At 34.1% G+C, this 14,509-nt stretch overlaps 3 protein-coding genes across 5 annotated transcripts in view; all 3 read right to left on the bottom strand.

Annotated features, from left to right (window-relative positions):
- LOC107634621 (cation/H(+) antiporter 15-like) lies at window positions 2,995–6,190 on the bottom strand. Its single transcript, XM_016338043.2, has 3 exons — window positions 5,686–6,190; window positions 4,564–5,559; window positions 2,995–4,476 (listed from the first exon to the last, which is right to left on the bottom strand). The coding sequence occupies exons 1-3, from the start codon at window positions 5,890–5,892 to the stop codon at window positions 3,124–3,126; spliced, it is 2,556 nt and encodes an 851-aa protein (XP_016193529.2). The 5' UTR covers window positions 5,893–6,190; the 3' UTR covers window positions 2,995–3,123.
- Window positions 8,002–9,456, bottom strand: LOC107634622 (NAC domain-containing protein 104-like). The gene is made up of 3 exons (XM_016338044.2): window positions 8,988–9,456; window positions 8,564–8,847; window positions 8,002–8,441 (listed from the first exon to the last, which is right to left on the bottom strand). The coding sequence occupies exons 1-3, from the start codon at window positions 9,133–9,135 to the stop codon at window positions 8,253–8,255; spliced, it is 621 nt and encodes a 206-aa protein (XP_016193530.1). The 5' UTR covers window positions 9,136–9,456; the 3' UTR covers window positions 8,002–8,252.
- The window catches only part of LOC107630940 (histone deacetylase 14), a 4,069-nt gene continuing 3,326 nt past the window's right edge, over window positions 13,767–14,509 (bottom strand). For all 3 annotated transcript variants that reach the window (XM_016334238.2, XM_021119288.1, XM_016334237.2), the window contains exon 9: window positions 13,767–14,313. In XM_016334238.2, the coding sequence (XP_016189724.1) occupies window positions 14,013–14,313 (301 nt within the window). In that variant the 3' untranslated portion in view covers window positions 13,767–14,012. The remainder of the gene's footprint in view (window positions 14,314–14,509) is intronic.

Here is a 14,509-nt window from a genome sequence, read left to right as displayed (position 1 = left end):
TACCACCAAGGTCGCTGTGGAAACTGCCGACAGCCGGAGCGCAGCAGCCTCTGAAAAGGAGCCCTAGCGCGTTTCCCCTGTACGATTCCCACCTTCCGAGCGCAAACGGGGCTCCCACATGGCCGTTGCAAAACGCGCTTGGCTTCAAGGAATATTCAGAGGTTATTGAGCAGGTACATTTTGGGGATTATTTTGTACAGTTTGTTTCGAAATATATTTGAGGATGAATGATAATACCTAAGTAATTGTCAATACCAGTTACTGGTATTAATTTGTTTATCATATAACTCAAATGTACTTCCATCAGTTCCATGAATATCAGGTACCAGAGTAAGCCCAACAATTTAATCTCCCATCGCCGAGCCTCTGGACTTAAAAGTTCATTAGTGATTAAAGGTGAATCAAATGGAAGAAACTGATTCTATGCTCATGTTCATGTAAGATAACAGCAATATTGGAAAGGCTGAAGCATATATCAAGGAACTTGAAGATGTGAGTAAGTGTTCCAAAATTTTCTCATATATATCTTTGCATATAGTTTAATTTGATTTCTAGATAAAACTTGTCACTTCACCGGTATCAATCTTAAGTAAGAATATTGAATCTATAGAAATGGTATTAAGGAACAGAAGATTTGACATTATAGTTGCTAATATTTTTGAAAAAATATTGTAGGATAAAGAATTATTTTGGTCATCAACATTTGGACTAAATTTTAATTTAGTTTCTAACGTTCCTTATTCTTATCCCAAAAAATTTAAATAGGTTCAATGTGGTCCTACAGTTAAATTTGACCATAATAATCTAAGAAGCACAGACACGGACACGGACACGGGACACGACACGGACACGGACACGGAGACACACCAAAATTAAAATTTTACCGGACACGGACACGGCATATATATATTAAATTTTTTGACAGACCCTTATTCCCTTTCCTGGAATTTTCAAGAGATGTGCTCTCACCCTAGTGTAAGAGCCTCTAAATACAACTTCACAATACTTGCATTCAAACTCAAAATTACCTCCCCCTTCAACCTTATTTTTTTTCACAACAAATTTCCATAAAGGCTTATCCGCAGAGTCCTCATTTTTTTCAGTTCCAGTAACCCCAAGAGAACTCATCATTCCTAAATAATTTAATAAAAAAAATCAATAATGCAGATAACAAGTAACTATTTGTAGTAACTAGTAACTATGGAGTATAGACTTAGTGAGCTAACATTCTAACGATAAAATAAAAGTTCAAAAGAAATTACCTCAACCCCTAAGTTGCTAAGTTGCTGCAAGCAACGATTTGCAACAACTATTGTGGCAAAAGAGTGCCACCGGTGAAGAGGAGCAAAGCAGAGAGGAGAAAAGCACGAAGCAAAGAAGATGAGAACATAGGGAGATGAGCGCACAGAGGTAGAAGGAGCGGCGTGCAGTGGAGCGACTCGCAGAGGAGCATCGCCGGAGGAGCAATGCACAGAGGACCGGCCTGCAGAGGACTTGCGTGCAGAGGACCGGCGCGCAGAGGACTTGCGTGCAGAGGACGGTGCGTGGAGGAGGGTGACTTTTGCTATGCTCTGAAGGTGAAGGGTCGTGTAAAAAATGAGGGTTGTTTTTTTATGAGTTATTTAAAATGTGTGAGAGACTCCTTGTGCTTATGGGGTCCAAGATTTTTTTGGGTTAAAGGTAATTTTTTTTTTAAAAAATTTCTGCAATTTTTACATGCCAATCGTGTCCTGGCGTGTCCAATGCCGGGTCCTCGTGTGTCCAGTGCCGTGTCCTCGTGTGTCCAGTGCCGTGTCATGGCGTGTCCGAGTAAAAAAAAAAATTTTTTTTTTTGCGACACGTGCTCAGGTGTGTCGGACACGTGTCCACCGCGTGTCCGTGTTCACCGCGTGTCCGACACGTGGACACGGCAGTAATTTGGTGTGTCCGTGCTTCTTAGATAATAATTAATGAAACGAGTAACGTGGAAGTTAATAATTCACTGGAGATCACTTCGATAAAAACACTAAATATATATTTTTTTCTTTAAGATGTTTACATGTGTTATGATATTATTGGACATTTTTATTAAATCGGTTAATAATTTATTTTTTAATAAATTAGAACAAAATCGGTTTATTATAGCAACAATAATAAACCCAATTATTCGCATTATAATTATTAGACCCGATTTGATCCGATCGATTTACACAATCTAAATCGAATCATGTTTAAATTTTTTGATAGAAAGACAAATATATCCCTGATTTTTTTATAAAAAAAAAAAAACATGATCTAGTGTGTTACGTAAATTGCCGATTGGACCGAATCTGATAACAATTGGGTTTATTGTTATTGCTATAAAAAAATCGGTTTTATTCTAGTTTGTTAAGAAATTCAAAAAGGAAAAGTATGAGGAGCCAATGGAATATTTGTACAATGTGTACAATGGAGGTTTAGGGAGTATGAGAGATATAACCATTAGTGTTACCTTTTCCCATCAGCTAAAGTTTTTGGGATGAATGGTATCATAACATTGTATTAGAACTCTAGATCCAAAAGGTCGTTATCCCTAGTACTTGGATGGTTATTCTAGATAGTATGAGGATGTTCATTTTGTAACTCAATATCCCATTGTACACATTGTACAAATAGTCCGATACATAAGTGTCTTTATAGAAAAACGTTTTACGCGTATTTATGGGAGCATCCTCCTCACTTACTAGTTAAATCATATCTTTTTTCATGGGTTAGAAGAACATAATCAAAACCTTCTTATAACACTTCTTCTCCTCAATTTCCTTTTTTACAAAATTTAAAATCCTAACAATTAATCATCAATGCTTTAAAATTAAAGAAAAAACTTTTATATTAGTGTTTGTTGGTAGATCGATTTCACTTATATACTGAAATGGAATGCTATTGGCTCTTTTTCACAAATTTTTTAAAATAAAAAATAAAAAATGAAAATATAAATGAAACAGACCCTGTCAAATTCTCTCTCATGTTGAAAGATGTAAAATTTTGCTTGTATGAAAAATATACAAAATTGTGCTTTTCTGTATGTACAAATTAAAATTAAAGGAAAAAAAAACTAGATCAGTAAACATAATACAGATATGGATAATACTATAATACTAGTTATCATCTCAGTTGTCGTTCTGTGTCATTGAACATATGAACGGTATGTCCAGTTGGTGGTGCTACTGAATGATGTGTTCTCTGATTAATATATTCTTCATTTGTGTTAACTACATTATCTGTTGTTACCAACGAATTATCTACCTCTGAACCTTGGCCAATATATTGTTGAACTACCAAGACTGAAGCAGATGTTGCAAAATCTGGTGATGCTAACAAATCCCCAATAGCTCCTAACTCGGGGCACTCACTCCAGTCAGTGAGTCCTGCTGTGAGTGGCGATATCATTCCTTGTCCTCTCCCAACTATGATAAGATCATGGATGTCCTCCATTGATCTTATAGCGGCCACGGTCTCTTCGCCATTGTTCACCACTTTTTCAATGTACACAATGGATTCATTGTTCACACGGTTCATCCTGAACAATTGTATAAGCCTCTCATCCAATTGTTTTTCTGTGTCCTTCTCAGTATCTACCGTTAGTATCCTAGGTTCCTCTTGGATATTGTTTGTATTGTTGTTGTGGCTGGGAGGCTGCTTTGTGTCCGTTGTGCTTCCAACTTGTGTTCCAGGAACGAAGCGCATTAGAGTAAGGCATACACCTTCATGTTCCGACATCCTCCATCCGTAGCTCAATCCTTCTCTGTCATCTGGACCTCCAAAGAACAAGACTGCCACGTAATGAGACACTACTACATCATCAACCAAGTGGTTCGAGCAATTCAAGCCTCTGTCTACTAAAATTCCAACCGAACAAGGCGCATTTGCAAGCACATTCCGGTTTACAGTGCGAAATGGCGCGTTTATTGGTTCCATTCCACCATCAATTGTATGTAGTTTGTGGAATGGGAGGATTATTAAGGCGACGCGCTTGTCCTCGGCCAAATTGCATACGTCTTCATGCATTGTGGAGTAAGGGGACATTGCTGTCAAGGGCTGTACAGTGACACAAGAAGCCTGTTGCTCGTAGTTGGCAAAGGCATTGATTATGTGATCAGATTGAGCTTGAGTTGCGTTAAGTGCAGGCTGATCCGATTTTCTAGAGTTGTGGACAATGAGCAATGCAGATGTACGGCCCGTGAGTTCTACCAAATGGAGCACATAGATGCATATTGGTGACTTCTTTGTTGGATTTGAGGCATCAAGAAGGTTTATTATGGATGGCACGTTCCGAGGTGTATGGATACAAACTAGGACCTTCAGCTCTTCATCTTTTCTTGACATCTGAATTGTTCTTCTTTTGTATGATATCACCCTCTTTGTTGGGTTGTAGATAGCTGATAATCCAGGTACAATTATTCCAGTCATTAGCACAGTTATGGTGACCATTATTGCAAATGATCTCTCATCCAAAACCTGCAACCAATTGTGATCAACCATTATAGTAGTAGCACTAGTCAATAATGACTATCAAATAAACAAAATTGGCCAATAAATAAGTACCTTTTGATCCCTGCCAACATTAAGCACAATCATCTCAACAAGGCCTTTTGAGTTCATGAGCAAGCCTAGAGCTGCTCCTTCATCAAGTGTCATTTGATAAGAAACTGCAACAAATATGGTTCCAGCAATTTTGCCAATGCAAGATAGCAAAACAAGGGTGACTATAGTTAACCATGGGAATACACCTTTGATGAGACCCAAATTAGTCTTCAACCCACTAATTGCAAAGAATAAGGGAAGCAAAAGCCCTGAGACGAAGTCCTCAATTTTCTCCACAAGAGTTAAACTAAGTGGTCCAGTTGGGATTGTCAATCCAAAAACAAATGCTCCAAAAACAGAATGTGTCCCCATAGCATCAGTTATGAAACCTGAAACCATGACACCGGCTAGTATTAGACAAACATAGAAATCGCTGAACGATTCACCTTCCGGCGTCTTCCTTATAATCCACCCGATGATCGGCCGCACTGCGAAGACATAAAAGAGCACAAAGGCCACACTAGAAATCAGAATCATGAAGGAAGACAATACAAGCCTTTCACTCTGTGCCATAGTGATGGCCACGGCCAAAAGTATCCAAGAAAAGGCATCATTGATGAGTGCAGAGGAGAGTGCAACCCTTCCCATCTCAGTGTTGATGAGTTTGAGCTCAGCAAGGATTCTAGCAAGAACAGGGAATGCAGTTACAGAGAGAACAACGCCGAGCAACAAGATGTAAGCACCTTTGTTAACCGGCCTGTCACCACTGGTGATAACAAAGGAGAAGATTGCTCCAATGACAAAGGGCAACACCATCCCTCCAGCTGCTATGAAAACTGCTTTTCTACCAATGCGCCTCAGCGATGAAACATCCATTCCCACTCCAACCAAGAACAGGAAGTACAGCAGACCAAGGTTTGCCATTGTTTCAATCACCATAACACTTCTCAGAGGAAAAACTGCCTCTGCAAATGTTTTGCTTTGTCCAAGCACCGAAGGACCCAATATTACACCTCCCTTTACATGTAATATAACATATTACACAGTTAGCACAAATTACTTTTAACTTTTAATTTCATTCTTAGATATTTTTAATTATTAACCACATTGTTGTGGTGGTAGGGAAATTAATAATAAACTAACCAAGATTTCAGCAATAACGCGAGGCTGGCGAATGGGCTTGAGGATGAAGACAAAGATGCGGGTGGCAATGACAACTAACATAACTTGCAATATGAAGAGAGGCAACGCATAGTTCAATGGGTTATCTCCTTGCCATATCCCATTTGTTGTTATCATCTGTGGTGCATAGCACACTATGTCTTCCCTTTTCTTTAATGGATCCTCCATTGACCTTTATTAAAATATTAATAATCCTCCTCTCTTTAATTCATGTGTGTGGAGGCCTTTTTCATCATTCATGTGTCAATATATATATATCTATGCATTACCATGCTTTTATATTATGTATGTGTTTAGCATGCATGCTTGCAACATCATCAATATATGAGCGAAAATTGAATCCGGAAGAGAATAATGTATGAGAATTCAAAGTGAATAACGGAGAAGATATAGATAGATAGATGAAAAGGAAAGGAAAGAAAGCTAATGTTAGAAATATGATGACGGGGAATTGAAGAGCTAAAGAAGTGACGTTTTTGTTTTTGTTTTGTTGTGCGGTTGTCCACTCTAAGTGGGGAGTACTAGTCAATTTAATGGCCTATGTTGTGCACAGGGGGCTCTCTATTTTAGGAACAATGATTAATGATTAAATGCTACGAACCCTGGTGGGGGGCTCACACATGAAGTGCATCTCTTTCCCACATGTGGTCCGAACCACCTACTCTCTCATTGTCGGTTATGTTTTATGTTTTATTTTTTAAAATGGAGTAGGCAAATTTGCAATGAATTTAGAATTTTGGTTTTTTGGACATTGGTTATAGGGATAGTAATACCACCTGAACTCGTGGATACCCATTCCGCTCTCGCACCGGGGCGGATTTTTAGCGGGGCGCAACATGGTCGGATAAATTTAATTAAATTATTTACTCAAATTGAGTTGAATATTTTTCATATGTAAAGAGGATGATATCATGGTAATAATAAAACTTTATAGTAACGCAGCCAAATAACAATACTAATATTAAAAATTTAGTCAACGAGTTTCAGTCGCACGTTTTCATTTTTATTATTTTTCAAGTTTTGTCCTTGTAAAAAATGGTAGTGTGGTACTAAAGCTATCTATAAAATGTAGTGGCAGAAAATGAAAAAGATGCAGATAACGTGTTGTATTAAGATGGCTGATTCTGTCTCCTATATTTTTGTAGGGGGACCTCATCAGTACGTGTCAGGAAATGGAGATCAAACTCTGAAACTCCAACTTTGAGCTGAGGATTAGCTTTATGAAGTACTTTGTAATATGTGTGATGTTTTTATTTTAGAATGCTAATTAATTAAGTTCATGTTTTAATTAGAAGCACTGCGAACTGTATATGTGAAGTGATAAAGTGTGAGGATTAATTCAAAACCTAAACCTGCACCACTACTATAATATGAAGGATTAGCCCTAACCTAAACCTAAGATGAGATAGTCAACCCTATAGTTCATATATAGATAGATATGCATAATTATGCGTTGACATGTGCCTTCATATATTCCCATTAATTAATTTGATCATCGGAAATAGACAGCTGGTTGCAGATTTATAAAAGAAAAAGGTTCCAATGGCACTCCGGCACTCCCTGATATAGCCTATATATGCTGAATCTAATAAGTTAAGCCAAGGATTCAAGACACCTGTATAATGTATGTCTAGGTGATGGCAAATTAATCATAGCCCTCATTCTCCATTAATAAAGTTTCATAAATGAAATTCCACCTTCTCTTTGTATATCCATCAAAATTCTTATATATGTATTCTATATATTTCAATGGATTAACATTTTACCTCATGACATGCAAGGAAAATCTAACGGTAGGTGATATGACAATGGAACAATGGAACATGCACCCGTGATATGACACTTTTTTTTTTTTCTCCTTGAAAATTGGAAGATAGAAGAACAATAGGGAGTGGTAGTGGTGAGACCCACTCTCTGTCAGATCTTCTCTCCGTTGGCTCAAAGCAACGGATTCCATTGGAGCTTTTTTAAATATATGCATAGATATAGCTAGATTATCACCATAACTTCAAGGAATTTAATTTTGGTGCAACTCACTGACAAGAAAGCATTCTATTTTATATCAAAAAGTAGAGACGAATTAAAGTGGTGAACAAACTTTAATTTCACTAGGAAAAGACACAACCACTGTCTACATACATGAGCTGCATCAATATATATATATATATAATCTATGGAAGCAAAAATATACATATTCTCTCTCTCTCTCTATATATATATATATAGAGAGAGAGAGAGAATATGTATATTTTTGCTTCCATAGATTATATATATATATATATATATATATATGTATATGGTGTATGTATAAGGACAATAAAACTTTGAACCTAATTAATTACTCAACTTTGGGGTCCTGCATGTGTATATGTAACTAATATAGTAGTGTTATGTCCCTAGCTAATAGATCTGCTATACTCAAGATACATGTGTAACATTATCAGGAATTCTAGCACGCTAGATCATGTAACATTATCTTATATATATCTTATAATAATATACACTATTATTAAATTGCATCACTCTAATTAATTAGGGGGGCTTATGACTTCAAGATCATCATCAAGTGACAGATAAACCTCATCTAGATATGAAAGTTCTGATCCACAATCATCCTCGTCGCTATAGTAGGAGTTTGCAGTTGCACCTTGTTGTGATTGTGACTTGTTCTTCTCATACACTCTGCACAAAACCCATTTATTGTTCTGATTTTGATCCTGTAATATTATAATCATTAATAAATTGCACAATTACACAATAACAAACAAATTAATAGAGAGGTTATTATTGAAATAATATCTAGGGCTATATGGTAGGGAAATTAAAACCAACAGCTTACAGGTTTTAATAATCTTCGATGAGCAGTTCCATTTGCATAACACGAAATAGGGTTGTGGAACATAGATGAGGAAATATGGTATTCCTGCATGACCCAATTGGTTTCTGTGCCTTCGTTAAGATTGAAGACAAAATACTTCTTGATTCCCAATTTCTTGTTTGCATCAGCTGAGATTATAGGTTCGCTCAAACCTATTTCCTTCCAATACCCATTTTCTGTGCTTCTGTTTTCCTTCACTTTATTGGTGAAGAAATAGTGTTGATTCCCACTTGAAAACGCCTTACCTGTGTTTGTGTGTATATATATATATATATAAGTACATATATGTAAGAAACTATATAAAAAATATATTTAATTAAATTTCAAATATATGTGTATGTGGAATTGGATGCATGCATGCATAGATTATTATGTATGTATGTACCATTTAATTGACATGGATGAAGTTGAGAGGGATCAAGGTCCGGTATGATGCTGGGATGGAATGGTAGAGAAATTCTGGAATAAAGAAAGTGAAGGATGAGTTCTTCATCTGTTGGAGAGAAGCAAAACCCAGGAGGAAGGTTCGTCATTGTATTAATTTCTTCTTTCTTCCTTTTTGGACTTTGGCACTTTATTAATTTGGGTCAAGTTTGTCATGCTATATATATATATATATATATACACATACAGAGAGAGAGAGATTTATGGTTGGATTGATTAGGATTCAAAAAAAGCGTTGAGCTGTTTGAAGAAAGACGGCTGTACGTGGAATTCCATCATAAGGAACTAAGTAGGGCCAAACAACAAAGATAGACGGCCATTGAAGCTAACAATACAAGTTAGCTGCTATATATGTAATGTAATTGATCATTTAAGCTAAGGTCAAATTATTGTGCGTTGCTTCACTACTGTTTAAGTAACCTGGCTATAACTACCTTCATGCCTTGGATAACGTTTAATTTATTAGGATAAGGTTATACTATATATATGTATATACTCATGTCTTGCTTTCATACCTTTTTAAGTTCTTAATTCTTATTTACTCTGCCTGGCATGAATTAATGCATCATATCCAAATTGATAATCTCATCTGCATGGAAACGTCGTTTATGTTTGTTTCTTATATAATTTCCACCAATATATTTTTTATAAAATAAAATATAATGAAAAAAGTTAGAGATTAAACTGATAAAACAACTTTTTGAAACATAGTAATTAAATTTAGGAAAATAATACTTATTATAATATGGAAATTAATTATATATAAATTAAAGGCCTGATGACGAATTAATGAGATCTCTATGACTCTATCACAACCTTTAATTTCACATTTTGTTTACATATATTCAATATGTATGAATTCCGAACTTAACATTAATAGTAATGTGAAATATATCTATTTCGTTATCACATTTAGGGGTAAAAAACAATTACGCCATGCAGTGAAAAGCATAATTCTTAAATTTTAACAGTTAACACGATGGAAAATTATATTTATATTATTTTTTGTTTATAATTTTGTGTATTTTTTTATGATATATATATATATATATATAAAAGACAATTTTTTTAATTTTATCTTACTTTTTATTAATTATTTTTAATACTAAGAATAAAAAATATACGGACATATAACATTCTTCCAAAATTATTATCTACACCCCGCAAAAGAGGATATTGTTCCTTGCTGTATATACAAGATCTTAATTATTGTTTGAGCATTCTTTTTATTGTTCATTTTACTATTTGGATGTATCACCAACATGAATTGACCATTGTTTGATTTGTTATAATCTGCCTGCTGTGAGTTGGTCCCAAAAAAAAAATTCTTTTAAAAAAATGTGCAAGTTTCTGGATGAATCTTAATGATGGGCCTCAAGCATGACAAAAGGTTTGATCTTTCACCTTTTGGAATAAAATGATTTACAAGTGTTCCTGTTTGTCTTCGCCATATGTTTCCATCCATTAATCATTTTAACCGCACCTTATCGGCAAGGTGTACAACCTACGAGGGTGTTGAATGTTGATAGTGCCCCTAAATTAGCCTGACTTTTTTTTCCAAACAAATTAACATTAAAATTTATTTATTATTTCCAAAATCAAATTAAAGAAATGTATATATGTGCTTTCTCACATCAACAAATAGGCCAGGGCTCACGTGGAATCTCTCTTCTAGGGTTGGAAAAACTAACACACTTCAAATTAAGGAGTAATGTTAGGAAATCTCAACACAAAATTATCTTATTTAATTTAATATTTATAATAATTAAAAAATAAAAAATTGAATTATCTGAGACTAATATGTATTGTCTCTTAAATATATTTTAAATTAAGAAGGTGTAATAATAATAATAATATCCCCTCTTATTTTCAGCTTCTTAATAATTACTTGAAGATTAAAGAAGCACTTCTGGTATATAAGAATGTGCCAGCTAGCTATGCACACCAATTAAATTATGAGTCCTATTCTTCCACCAACTTCATGCCTATTATCTTAATTCGTCTATTTATAGAAGTGATGATATTTTGGAATTAACGTTATTCCTAGTCCGAATCGGCCAAATAGAGAAAACACAAGATAGCATCCGAAGTGGGATCCGAGGACTATATGGCTTTGCATTACGTAAAACAATTAACCAATTATAGTGGGCATGACTTTATGTCATGACTTAGTATACCTGTTTCATAAGCAATGATTACGCTTCACTAAGGGATAAAAGAGCTTTATGTATGTGCTTCTTCTTCATGTAGTTGTTGGTAGGTCACCCCTTTATGCAACACAAGTTAATCCATGGACAAGTGTTATAGCTTATGTGTGCTTTTTATCATTATGGCACCTTTGAAAACCTTATCTCCCTCCTAGCCATGGTCCCTTTAACTTCAAAGTCCACCAAAGGACAAACATGAATCATGGCCAAACAGTAACTTTGTTGCTTCATATTTATATTATTTTAAACCTATTTTTTTAAAAATGAGTTCAACTAAGAAAACCAACTTCATTCCTTTTAATTAATACAATATCAGTCAAGTTTTTTTTTAAATTACTTTTTTATCCGAAATTCTAAACTTAAAAATTCTAAATTCTAAATCTTGACTACCATAAATTTTAAACTCTCCAAAAAGTTAGGATTTTAAATTAATTTTACATTAACTAATTAAAATTAATTTTCCATACTTCATTTTTTTAAATATCTAAATATTTATTTGTTAAATTCCTTTTTTACAAAACTATACTTTTTCTAATAACAAATGAATAAAATGTATGCAAACTTAGCTTAAAAGTGTTTAAAAATTATATTCAAATAATATTCTTATTTCTTTTCAAAATACCTCTTCATCAATGTGAAAATGGATATGTAGCTATCATTAATAATCTTCTTCCACCGTGTCGTTTTCTAACATGAAAGAGCTCTATTACTTTTTAAAGGAGAAACCATATTTGATATTTCTACGACTATAATAAAATTGTTCACACCGACCAGACCATTTTAATTTGATAATTTGTATAAATAATATATAATGTAGTTTTAAAATGGTGTCATGTTTTAAAAAGTAAAAGAAAGATGAAAGTTTTTTAAAGTAGCTTTGTTTCGAGGTACTAAAATTAAAATTGAAAGACTATCGAACTCAGTACTGTGTTAGTAAAGATATTTTTGTAATTTTATTTATTTTAATTTCTATTTTTATCTTAAACCAATCAAGATAATAAAACATAATTCGTGTACACTTTACATTAAATACAGTAATTTAATTTAATTTTTGTCTTTTACTCTTTGTTTTTCAATCTCAGTTATCGAAATTTTTCAAGTGATTAGCCAAAAAAAAGATAAAACTTAAAAAATACAAATAATAAAAGAATACAGCAATTTATTAATCAATAATAAATTTTTAAATAAAATTTAAATTTATAAAAAATTAGTCATTAATTTATTGAATTTGAGAAAATTATGAAAAATAAAAAAGAAATTAATTTTCTATAGTCGTAATAAAAATTACTACTAATAATTTGGACCTTCGAGGTATTGAAATAGCACAACGTAACCAAACTTTATTCCAAAGAAAGATTTCAAGCTCACATTCTTTTCTGAGTTTGTTATCACCAACCCCTTCCCTTTTAATCATCCCACAACCCTGTCATTTGGGAATCTGACTACGTCTACAGTGTGTTTGATTATTATTTAGTTAAAAATCTTGAGATTAAAAATTCATCGCTATTAATCATTAGATTTTCTCATTGGTTACGATATTGTAGTTTTCCATATTGGTCAATTGTTTTTAATGTATTTTATCGTAATGCTATTTGTTTTGTTAAGGTGATTTTTGACCGTGGATAGTGTAAATATATCGAAAAGATATCATCTGTACCACTCATAATCTCTTGTTTTTCTTTTTAGTTTAGTTTATTCCCCCCTCTTGATCTCGCCTTTTTTCCTTCTGTCTGTACGTGTGTCTCCAACGCATCTAACAGATTCATACACATATCATATCGACAATCATATAACATAACTCATTTTAGAAACCCAAACTTTATTAAAGCGTTAGGTATTGCCAGACCCATGCATATGTAAGGTATAGGTCAAGCTTAGGTCATAGCTTCGGATTACAGGGTAACATGTGTTAACCAACTACGAAAAGTTACAACATGTGATAAGTAAGACTACTGTAAATTCATATCACAAAGTTATAGAACATCCGATTCTAACTATATTTATAAGGAAACAACTTGTGTTGATCTAGTGGTTAGTTCACTAATCCACTTAAATAAATATCAAAAGTTAAAAACTTGCCTTATACATGTAGCAACCCATTAGCAATGACAAATATTTAAATGGAGCTCCAACCTGCAATATATTAGTCTTTGATCTGTCGAACTCGAACTGAAGGATATTGTGGACAACACAAAAAAAAAAAAATTTAAGGGGATAGTGATTCCTAATTTCATGACGAGGCAGGCAGACAACACATTTCTTGCAAGCTTTTGTTTCCTTCAATTCATTCTTGTCTTAACAAATTAACATGAGAATGCGTATTATTTGGTAGAATTTAGCACCGATGGAACATTTTATCGTTTGGCGTCAGAAAGGAGCGCCAGCTCATAGCAAAGACTGGGAGTCTGGGACCTTAGTACAGTGCGAATAAAAAGCAGAATGCGAAAATATCGTAGTAAGTCTTTCTTAGTAGCAGTAAATATGATTTTTGTTGAAATAGCTGAGTAAAGGAATACTTTAAAAGGATACCTAGTTAGAACTGTTATATTAAAAGGGATGCATAGCAGCTCATAAACCAATGCCGTTGTTTCACCAAAAGGGGCAATAATCTGATACAGTGGCTTAGCTCCACGTAATGTGATAAGTATAATGTTGTTTAGACATAAAGTTTTTATGTATGGAGCCCACAGAAAATGAAGAATTAAATACAAACAAGATGTCATGTCAGGTTCCAAATTTTCAACATCATTCATTCACGGTCACAGGGAATGAATGGATTTAATCCTCTGAATAGCTTGCTTAACCTTTGTTGATGGCTCTTCATATAAAATATTGGGGTCATCAAACTCCGATGCCAAGCTTGGGTCACCGAGAAGAGCACGGAATGTGTCTGCCACTGAGTATGAAAGAGACTTTAAGTTGTATCCTCCTTCTAAGAAGAACACGCATCTGCCTCCACATAACTCTTTTGATAGTTGTTTAATGTTGGAAGCAAGCGTGTAATATGTTCCAGTTGTGTATTGAAGGTTGGCTAGTGGATCCAATACGTGCCCGTCATATCTGACAAATGAAAATCACGTAAAATTTTAAGTGTGAAAACAAGAATTGCAACAAGTTGGTGAAGGAACCTTTCTCCCATGGTTCATCAAATTGGTCAATTCAACTGGATTAACTAAAAACCATCAAACCGATAAATTAGTTTGGGTTTTTATTGAAAAAATCGGTAAAAAAAATTAATTTAATGAAATCATTATAT

The sequence above is a fragment of the Arachis ipaensis genome, chromosome B03 (assembly GCF_000816755.2).
Source record: "Arachis ipaensis cultivar K30076 chromosome B03, Araip1.1, whole genome shotgun sequence".
Classification (NCBI taxonomy): Eukaryota; Viridiplantae; Streptophyta; class Magnoliopsida; order Fabales; family Fabaceae; genus Arachis; species Arachis ipaensis.
Note: the sequence above shows the minus strand (reverse complement) of the source record. Positions and strands in the feature narration are given on the sequence as shown.

What these genes read in the sequence shown, in the direction of transcription:
- LOC107634621 (XM_016338043.2), bottom strand. Translation starts at nt 5,892, where the DNA reads ATGGAGGATCCATTAAAGAAAAGGGAAGACATAGTGTGCTATGCACCA. An exon ending in GCGTTATTGCTGAAATCTTG is followed by an intron (nt 5,560 to 5,685) that starts GTTAGTTTATTA and finishes TTACATGTAAAG; the next exon opens with GGAGGTGTAATATTGGGTCC. An exon ending in ATGTTGGCAGGGATCAAAAG is followed by an intron (nt 4,477 to 4,563) that starts GTACTTATTTAT and finishes AATTGGTTGCAG; the next exon opens with GTTTTGGATGAGAGATCATT.
- LOC107634622 (XM_016338044.2), bottom strand. Translation starts at nt 9,135, where the DNA reads ATGACGAACCTTCCTCCTGGGTTTTGCTTCTCTCCAACAGATGAAGAA. An exon ending in TCATCCATGTCAATTAAATG is followed by an intron (nt 8,848 to 8,987) that starts GTACATACATAC and finishes ACACAAACACAG; the next exon opens with GTAAGGCGTTTTCAAGTGGG. An exon ending in ATCGAAGATTATTAAAACCT is followed by an intron (nt 8,442 to 8,563) that starts GTAAGCTGTTGG and finishes ATAATATTACAG; the next exon opens with GATCAAAATCAGAACAATAA.